Raw genomic sequence first — 10,614 nt, forward strand, 5'->3', positions numbered from 1 at the left:
ACTAATATAACAAATTTAAAGAATAATAAACTCGATCATAATAGACTGATACAATAAAAACTGTTTTAAGCCTAAGAAAAATTTAAATCTGATTTCCAGATTTTTTGGCTTTTGAATTCTACCAAATCTCTAATCTCAGACACTGACAAAAGACAAAAAATGAAAAAAAAAATCTCACAAGGATATCTTAGAAGAGAATAAAACTCCTATTAATAAAATTTAGGGAAAAAGAATCTCTCAATAGGAAATCTTGGGAGAGAATTTATTCAAACAAAAAATTAAAATTAGGAAAATGACCCTCTAATAGAGAAATACCAGATTATGTGTGAAAAGGTGAATTCTGGTTTCTTGAGTTGGTTGAGCGGCTAGGGTGTTCTCCCGCTGTAGGTCACGGCTTTATGGAAATCACTTGTTCAAGTTATGGAGACGGGGCTGTGTCCCCCAATCCTCCTCCAACGATCTAGTCAGTTGAAATAAGGAGGGGAACGAATGGAGTTCTTTAGAGAGTGATTCTTACAGAATATGTTGTGTGTCCATCTGAGTGAGAGATTCCGATATTTATATGGGACAACTTGGAGGGAAGGATAGTGGGATCCAAGTTCCTAGGATCCAACAGACTGAGCGTATCAGTCTGATTTGATAGATTTGCGCAAGGGACAAGTCTCATTAGATGTCCTGTCCTTCTGCGGGTGTCAGGGTCTTAGACTGGATCTCGGAGGTCATGTCAAGAGCAGTGCCATTGAGGACTATGGTTGAGGAGGTCACTTCGATCATCCGTTGGCAGGGTGCATCCGAGGTGACCAAAACAGATGGGGAAAGCCCACGGGATGAGGGGGTCATCTCGGCACGTGCCGAGATGACCATTATCAGAAACTATTGTGAGTCTGTCCCCTGCCTAGCCGGGATGACCACCCTCAATGTTAGGGGTGTTTCGCGAATCGAGCCGCTCGCGAGCCGCTCGAATACGAGCTCGACTCGAGCTCGTCAATATCGAGCTCGAGTCGAGCTCGAGCTAATTAAATCGATCTCGAGCTCGAGCTCGAGCTCAAAAACATTAAGCTCGTTGGCTCGCGAGCGGCTCGCGAGCTCAATTATATATTTTTTTTATTTTTTATTTTTATTTTAATAGTAAAATTACATATATATTCCTAATATTTTATTATTTATTAAAAAAATTATTATTTTATTCATTTTTTTTAAAAAATTATTTTTTATTTTTAAAAAATAAAATAATAATAATTATTTTTTTTTTATTTTTTAAGCTCGAGCTCGAGCTCGAGCTCGACTCGAATTTGACTCGAGCTCGAGCTCGAGCTTGATATTTTGAGCTCGTCGAGCTCGAGCTCGAGTTCGAGCTTCACAAAATTAACTCGAGCTCGGCTCGATTAGCCAAAGCTCGACTCGAGCTCGGCTCGTTTGCACCCCTACTCAATGTGCAATCTCCCACGAGGGAGTCAAATGAGATTTTGGTTAAAAGAATTTTAGAGAGAAGGAAGAGAGAATGAGGTCTAGAGAGTAGGAAGAGAAAATTGATAAATCAATTATTAATGTAATCTGACTAATTTTTTTGGAAGGGACAGTTAATCGTGGGTAGTTATTTTTGCGTGTAATAGTATGCAATCGTTATAGGTGTGAAGAACGACAGGAGGGAGAAGAAGTGCTTATTCCTTTTGACACATCTCCTACCACCGTTATAATACTTTTGGTTTCGGATTAATCGTACTCATACGCTTGCTGATTGTGTAACAAATACACAAATTTGAAGTATAAATTTCAATTAAGATTGATTGCGATGCATTCTGACCTGCCACTGGCCTACTTATACAAAAGTGCAAGAAAAAGTCAATCATTTAGTTTTTATTTTTCTAAATAAGTTAGGCTATAATGTTGGGCTTTGGAAATAAGCTTCAGGGTTAATTACATTTTGCCCCTTGAACTTGATCCATCATAACACTTTGCCCTTCTAAATTCTAAGTGTGTGTATATAAATATATATACTTACTTTATCCCTTGTAATTAACTTGTTGATGGAGTTAAAATAGAGTTATGTTTTGTATGACCAAAATATCCTTAACTAATTATTGAACACATATAATAATTGTAACATAATAAATAACTATTTTTCAATAGTAACTAAATTCATTTAAACACAATCACACCATGCAAAATTAGAAGATCTGTGAAAAAAGAAGTCTAAATAGTTCAATGTGTTGATCGCAATGCCGAGAGCAGTAGTTACTTCAGATGAAATGAAATAAAATTTTGCATTTGGAATAAAGATTATTTGATTTTTTTTCTATTGTAGTTTTTTTTAATGTGTTTCATGCGAGATAGAAACATATTAAAAGAAAAAAATAATGAAAAATGAATTTAGAGAGTCTCAAATATTTCTCAAAATAATGTAAAATCCAAACCAAACATAAAGCAACGTACGATTATGGCCTAAAACACCAATTCACATCGTAATGACTCGAAAGAATCTCATGAGAGATACAAGGTAAGCAATAAATTATCAAAACCAATCCATTTATAGTCTAAAGGAACAAAGGGAAGCGATAAAAAACTAATTTAGAAGTTTTGAGAATTTTTAAATTCTTTTTTATTCTACAACACAAATTTTCAATTCTTTGGTATTTCACCATCTTTTATTTTTTTAAAATTTTTTATATCATGTAAATTCCTTTTTTTTAATAAGATGTTTCATATTCTAACTAAAAGTATAGCATTATTCTACAACCATTATGTATGGGTATGACTGTTATTTTTTCAAAATTTTAGATTAAAAAAATTCATCATTCACGTTTGACTAGTCCCATGAAGGGAGCAAAATGTATGCATTTGAAGTTCAAGTGAGCAAGGTGTTACGAAGGATCAATTTTAGGGGGACAAACTATAATTACCCTAACTTTAGCGTTTGATATGAGCACTTGATTTACAACGACATTATTCTTTGACTTGATTGTCAAACCTACTTCCACCTTGGCCCAACCTCATGCAAGCCTAACATGGGGTCATAAAGAATTGTTTCAAAAGTGAAAAATTACTTCCAAAATTGAGCTTCTTATCCGACATCGAAAGATCGTGGGGTCTTTACTCTGAGTTTCAGGTCCACAGGGACCTGTTCTGTCACCAATTGGCTGAACAGTAATTCTTTGTAGGTCCCCCTTAAATTGTTTTAGGGTCAGTTTCTCGTTTAACTCCTACTTTTGTCTAAATTAGTTGGATGTGTGGGTCTAAATTAACTCCTGGGGTTAGGGCTTCCTATCCCACATCGAAAGATCGTGGGGTTACTCTGGATTTAAGATCCACAGGGACCCTGTTCTGTCACCAATTGGCTGAACAGTGATTCTTTGTAGGTCCCCCTTAGATTGCTTTAGAGCCGATTTCTCGATTAACTCCTGCGTTTGTCTAAATTAGTTGGGTGTGTGTGTTTTTTCCGTTTCCGAAAAAAGAAAAAACTTCCGAAATTGAAAAAGGAAAATTGCCTTTCCAAAATTGAGCTGAAGAAAAACTGGAGAAAGGTAGTACAGGATTAACATCTTATTGATATTTGATACCCACTATTTATTCTGAGAAAAGCAGAAGAACAATCGATTGCAATATTACAACAGTATACCATAGTTAATTTCATCCAAGCTAGTATGCCACTCTACGCCTTAAAGCTGTAATGCTTAAACTTATTTTCCCAAGTATACCAATGTTTCTGAACAAATTTTACGATCCATCAAGTTCCAACATTGAAATGAGCCACCGGCAAACTTCATCTGTTTCTTCAGGGATAGTATAGTGACCAAGCCTGCATGCCAGAAAAGCCTACAGTTTTATTATGTCATATGAAACTGGCCAATCTTTATTTGCTCAAGAAACCATTATATTAAGTACCCATCATATTTTCTGAATGTGAGGTTCTGAAAGCCGGATGAACTAAGGGTTCGTGCAGATTTCTCTCCATGTGCATATGCCACCACATCATCACCTGCAACAACAAATCTGTTGTTTATTTGCAGTATAGAAATATATGTCTAATCTGTAATAATTGCAGAATAGATATTGCATTTAGTCCAGTGGGCTAACTGCATTTAGGGTGTGAGTTGGTCGTTTTTGATGGTATGTAATCATGTACAGAATGGAGAACAAAGTGATCAAGAGAGATATTCCAGGAAATGAAAGCTGTTTGCCTAGAGAAGTATGCCAAACTTGCATCCATGGTGGACAGCTTTCAACTAGGGACATTTACCTCCTAATCAAAGAGAGGAGTATTACCTGGCCAAGACATTAATTCATCTGGCCCTTTCAAATTGTTCCATACGATGTCTAAGCACTAAAACAGGTCATTGCACCCTCTGTCTAATAACTGATACAGAAACCAGCATTATTATCTTCGTACTTCAATCAAGGTCACAGTCAACCTTTGTGTTTTATTTTAATTTTTCACTCAACCTATTGAGATGAGGAAGTGAATGATAAGAAGAGCAATAGAGAGTCATCGACAGAAAAATTTACTTGAGATATTCTCCAGTTGCTTGTTTAAGTAAAAACCTTCAATTTTTGCATTCTAGATGGTACACTAAATGCAACAACTTCCTACCTGGTAACTTTAGTCATGCTCGTTCCCAGAGATACTACTTGTCCAGCTATTACGGGTTCAAAGCTACCCTAAATGACACCCAAAAAAAAAAAAAAAACTTGTTCTAGACTAATATAATTGATGGTTCTAGACTAACTTGTTCTAGAGCAAGAAATGATGCTCTTAATGAACTTGAGGAACCAGATAAATAAGTACATGCTTAACAAAATGGTTGGAACAGATCAATACTAAATCATGATTAGAAACCATCAATGATAAGAAAGGTCCAAGAAGATACGTGAATGAGCATGATTGCCTCAAACAGAATAATTATACCATATCCTCCAGGCAAAACTGATTTGTGGAGTGAGTTGAAGGTCAAGTTATCATGCAATTACTAAAGCAATTACCCCCAGAGACCCCAAAAGAACAACTCCGAACTCAACCTTGAATGAAAAAGAAAAAAATCATCATCAGGTCAAGTGAGGAATGGGAGTCTGAATCTGGAAGTGAATGTCTATTTTTCCTGGCACACTGGGTGAAACCATACTGTGTAATGCTTAGATTAAGCCTGCAGGGTCATGCAGAACCATTGGCCCTTATATTTTTAAGTATTCTTAATTAAGACGATGAGATTAAGGGTTGTTCTAACAGTTTCCTTCTCTGCTGCACTAATTCGCCATTAGCATGGGTTACCTTATATGTAACAAAATCATAATCAAATGCTGGTTCCTTCCCAAAACCATAAAATAAGATATGAAGGCATTTTCCACAATAGTAATCAAAAAGACAGCTTCTAGTTCAGCTTCTAGTTCACCATTGTTGGGCTTCTATGGTGGAGCAAGTTTAATATTGGACGCTACGTGCTTTGCCATTTCAGTTCACATCTTGTGAAGGGGTGTATAGAATTAAAAATTTGTCCGGATAACTGCTTTGCTATTTTGGTTGTCACTTAGATCTCTTGCCAGTCTGATGCAAAAATTATCATACTAGACATGATGAATGAAATTTATAGGTACAGGTTATGGAGGATTATGGGAGAAATCAGGGGGTTTACACACCATCAAACAAGTATTGTGAGACGCGACAACAGAATCTTGAAAATTGTAGAGCATGCCTTGGGATTGACCTTGTTGGTTGAGAATATTCTCACCCATGGTATTCTATAGCTGGTTTTACTAACCTCTTTCGTAATGCTGCTTGAATACACTACTGAAAGCAATAGGATAAACAAAAGTTGAGCTTGTATTTTTCATACTCTATTGAGCGAATATTTCCTGTATGATTGGCCCCAAGCCCTATTATATTACGAGACTAGCAGTGCACAAACAATCTGGAAAGGTATAATTCTAAGCACAAACGGTAAAACTTTTTCCCTCTAACCCATATAGCTCCCATTTTCCAAGTTGTAATATTATTTGCCTATCTTTTTTCCCTAGTGCTTTATTAGGTGTTATCTATTGATCTCATCAATCATCAATGGAAAGATATTTTAGTTAAAACCACTTAGGGAAGAAAATGTCAACTCATCTTGATGATATGATTTTACTTCACTTAAGCTCATGTACTGTGGTAATCTCTTCACTGTTTCACTTCTGTGTATCCTAAATATCTTTAAGATGAACAAAGTCTACAGATTTGAATGTACTGAAGTTCATATAGGTAACTGTTTCAAAATCTTAGATTCATCAATCAGGTAATGAGCACAATTCACATAAACAATCAGAAAAAGCACTGGCCTATGGATTTAATCTTGTATTTTGCATGAGGGGCAAGAACCATCAGGCTTAATGCAAGTGGTACACTTAATTCTGAAATTATGAATATACATCAATAACTATCACCTGGAAGGTTTTGTTAGGATGCAACTTTGACTTGTATAGCATTATGAGCAAATATCAACATTGAAATTGAATAAAATCCATCATGACATGGAACTTAGAAATCTATAAATACCAGAGCCATGGCAGAGCAAAATAGGCAATGAAGCTGCACGCCTCACAGCTGTGACTGATCCTTCTATCCGGTTCCTCAGCATCCTGATACACAACAGTATGAAATGAAAAATGGACATTGCCCTCATTTTTTATATTGTGTCAAAAGGTTTTCAAAGAATTCAAGCCGTACCCTGAACATGGAAGCCAGCCACTAAGACCAACAACTGAGTTGAGGTTGACCTGGTACAAGTTTCCATTTAGATATTGTCCTAGAGCATGACATGTAGCAGAGTAGAGAGCTGTTGCAGCACCCATACTAAAACCCCCAATACCAAGTTTAACTGTAGAAGGATAAAACAATTATTGAATTCATGGAGCAATTGTATCATACTCTCCAGGGAACCAGTTGTCAATGTACTTTAAAATCGGAAAAGGCTCAAGGCACGATGGTGATCTGCGACTTGCTTAAAGCAATAATGGAGGTTAAGATGACTTGTATTACAATTAGTGATGGTACAGATAGGCCTAGTTGAATTGCATAACTTAAACCATATGATATAGTTCAAGTATGACCATAGTGCATCTGATAAACCATAGTTTTTCCATATAACTGTCAAAAAAAACAAATTCACATCAAGCACACAACTTATGCAAAGGCTCTTCAAAGGTTTGCAGACAAACTTAGGCTGATGCCCAAGCCAGACCATCAACCTTTGCACTCCTTTTTAGCCTTCACAGTAAACCGCCACCTCCCCACCCCCCCTCCCCCCAACTCAAAATAAAAGGAAGAACTAAAAAATTCTAAGAAAAATTCTTATGAAAAATCATGCCTCTAAAAAGAAGGAAGTATAAACCAAAGAAAATAAGTGAGAAAACAAAACCCTAATACAAAAAGAAATTTTTTCCTTTTGTTGTTGGCTACAGAAAATAAATATGTTAGTTAACACCATTTTTTAAATGTGATATATATTCTCAACTTCTCTTCCTACAAAAAAATCAATGGACTTCCAAGGATTGAGATTGTAACACGTCAACATTATCTTCTCACAATTTTCTGGATAAAAAATTGAAAAAAAAAACAATTGAAGGTTTTTGGTCGGATGGTTAGATGCTGTAGACATTTATATAGCAAGTCTGCATTAGTTTTTGTTATTGCTTGAATACGAAGTAAATTCATTTATTTGGCATAAATAAGCTATAAATGTTCAGAAGATAACATACTATCAGCAGGTTCAGTTGACAAGAGATTCGCAACATGTGCAGCAGATGCATCTAAACCCTCCAAATCATAAGATGTATCTTCTGCAATATCTCCTACATCAAACCCTGATACAAAACAAACAAGTATTTGTGCTATAGCATCCTTAAGGAGTTTCAGAAGAAATTGAATGAGGTAATAGAAGAATAGCTAGTGAAGAAGAGGGTAGCAAAACTTCCATATTGAGTGAAGTACAGAAGATATTTGGAAGCTTGAATCAGTATAAAAATTAATTCTCACAAGGATAAAACCCTAAAATGCAAGTTCAGTAAAAATGAATCTCACAAGCAGTGCATGGAAAACCACCAAGTGCTGCAACTGGACGCGTAGGAGCAGTTGGGCATATCCATTTTATCTGCATTACATAGAGATCTCATGAGATATGCTAACTGAACAAACCAAGTCATTGAATGAATAGGATTACACAAACAAGCATCTATTTGATGCTTTGCAGCATGCTACTCATGTATGCCTGCTGAAGCTAATAAATGCCAATGTTTCAGAAACTCTTATTACAAGCCCTTACGTGCTGCTCATGCATGTCTACAGAAGCTATAGAATATCAATTTTAACAAAATTCTAAAGTAACCCTTCCATGTTGCTCATGCATGCATTCAGAAGCTACGAAATGTCAAAGTTCAAATATCGTTAATAAAAAGCCTTACATTGGGTAGGGGAAGACTTTCAAGAAGCTGTGACCAGCTGAAAAACAAGACAAATTGATCACAATTAACATCTCTATCCAACTTCCAAACAGCATTTTAGATGAGGAAAGGCATTCTTGTAAAGAACAACTGAAACAATAGTTGTCAAAATTTAATAACTGAAAACCTATATTATAATCATTTAAGAAGCAACCACCTGAATCAGGTTTACTTTTATATAGCTTAGGGACCACTCACCACACTCGATTTTCAGAAGAGGCTTAAGCACAATGGTACAAAAATAAAATGTAATTGGCATGAAATGCAGGTATCAGTGAGGCCTATTCTTAAATTATGGAAAAGAACAAGGAAGAAATTTTTTTTTGTATATCCCTAGTACAACTAACTGAAAAATGATTGCACAATCAGGTCTAGTGGATTCAAAGGACAAACACAAGGAAGTGAAACAGTGGTCCCCTGACCTATACATGGTTTATGGAGCTCCAGACTCAAGGAAACCCCAACTCCCAGATTCAGGTCAAGGAACAGAGCAAAATGACAAGATAGCATGTTTTCTCCTGGTGCTGGGTGGTACATCTCTCCCTTCAACCAATCATATTGCAAATCTTTAGAACTGCCTAGCACTCAAGAACTGGAATTAACACCAATACTTCAGCAGATTGATTTATTTTACTCTTCTTTGGATGCTTACTAACAAAGTAAACTACAACTTTTTAAAAAAAGAAAAAGAAATAAAAAATACACCAGAGAACAGGACAAAAGACCACATCTCAGCAAGTAGCTAACTGTCCAAGGTCCACAATCTGATCTAAGAAAGTTTGATTATGCACATGGACAGATGCACAATAATGCTAAAATCATTGACACGCTTTTTGGGGCTCAATCATTTTGAGCTTAATTATTCAATCACTGCTGGAAAAACGTAATAATACCTCGCCCCCTTATCGCCAAGGCCATGCAGCCAAACTATAGTTGCTTGGTGTTTCCCTCTGGGCCGAACAACATGAGTCCTTCCAAATTCAAATGTCCGCCCTGTTGTTTGGCTACCTAAAAAATGGCAAGTAGGAAATTTCCATAGGCATCTTAAGACGGACAAATTACGTTGGCAAAACAACAAGGACTAAAATTAATTTCCATTGATTTTAAAGCATTTTCATTTTAAGCAATCCAGAAGGCAAAAAGGGCCTAACCAGAATCTATGCTGGAGCCACTGAAGCTCATCTTGAAGTTGTACAAAACCCCACAAGGTAAAGCTAGCTACTGCAACTATAAATACAAGAAGCACCTGCAATGTGCAGAAAATCAAGTCACGGCCACCTCTATTTATAACCATGCATTGTCTGCAAATGTGAATATGGAACATGATTCCTTTTTGGCATTGGATTTTTCCTAGCATGCACCAATTTCCACATTACCTAAAACAAGCCAAAAGCCAATTAGAAAGGCAATGGAATCTCAGAAAAGGATGCATAAAAGAAAAGAAAAATATAAAAGCAGTCTTTTCCGAGTAAAGAATCCACAGAAATCAAAGACACACCAATGCCAATATAATGTCAAACACTGGTTATGAATGCAGCAGGGATGGGAATATATGCTCGTGGAAACGGAACAAAGAAAGGAAGAAAGAAAACAAAGCACTTCAACTATAACAACTGAAGAATAACTTGAACGGATGAAAAAGGAGCAACCAAAAAGAGAGAGAGAGAGAGAGAAAAAAAAAGTCTCATTCTACATATGAATAAAGAATGTATGAACACCTCAAAAAGGCCCAAGAAAATTTTCTCTTTCCATTCTTTTACGGAATTGGTGGAAACCCATTAAAACAATGGTCTAGAAGTTCAAGATATCATATCGAATCAAACAAGAATAATCACGTGTACAATGAAATATGAGCTTGAAAATTCTCAAAAGATCTCAGGAAAATGGAAATAATACCAAATGCTACTGTTGTTTTTACAGCTAAGAGTCGTAAGTGGGGTTTTAGCTTTAAAGCACCAACCTGGAGCTGGGGTACAAAAGAGTCGGACAAATCTAAAAGTAAATTAGCTTTTCATTTCACTTGCTTCTCTGCCGCTATTTATGTAAGCATAGTTCCTTTAGTTTTCTTGCCTTCCCACTGTTTTGTCTGCCTCTTTATCATCAAACGTTTTTCAAACACTGCTCGTTTGGATTGACTATTTTTTCAAA

The 10,614-nt window shown here is 36.1% G+C and overlaps 1 protein-coding gene across 2 annotated transcripts; it reads right to left on the bottom strand.

Annotated features, from left to right (window-relative positions):
• Positions 1 to 3,525: 3,525 nt before the first annotated feature.
• Positions 3,526 to 9,858, bottom strand: LOC113780967 (acyl-protein thioesterase 1 homolog 1-like). 2 transcript variants are annotated; one of them, XM_027326765.1, is made up of 10 exons: positions 9,843 to 9,858; positions 9,618 to 9,712; positions 9,360 to 9,474; positions 8,428 to 8,464; positions 8,048 to 8,117; positions 7,726 to 7,830; positions 6,695 to 6,845; positions 6,524 to 6,606; positions 3,883 to 3,976; positions 3,526 to 3,796 (listed from the first exon to the last, which is right to left on the bottom strand). In XM_027326765.1, exons 2-10 carry the CDS (start codon positions 9,646 to 9,648, stop codon positions 3,715 to 3,717), a joined length of 768 nt encoding a protein of 255 aa, XP_027182566.1. In that variant the 5' UTR covers positions 9,649 to 9,712; positions 9,843 to 9,858; the 3' UTR covers positions 3,526 to 3,714. The 2 variants fall into 2 exon arrangements, with proteins under 2 accessions (XP_027182566.1, XP_027182565.1); XM_027326764.1 differs by having other exon boundaries at positions 9,360 to 9,470; positions 9,618 to 9,852.
• Positions 9,859 to 10,614: the final 756 nt, after the last annotated feature.

This window comes from Coffea eugenioides, chromosome 8 (assembly GCF_003713205.1).
Source record: "Coffea eugenioides isolate CCC68of chromosome 8, Ceug_1.0, whole genome shotgun sequence".
NCBI classification, from domain to species: domain Eukaryota; kingdom Viridiplantae; phylum Streptophyta; class Magnoliopsida; order Gentianales; family Rubiaceae; genus Coffea; species Coffea eugenioides.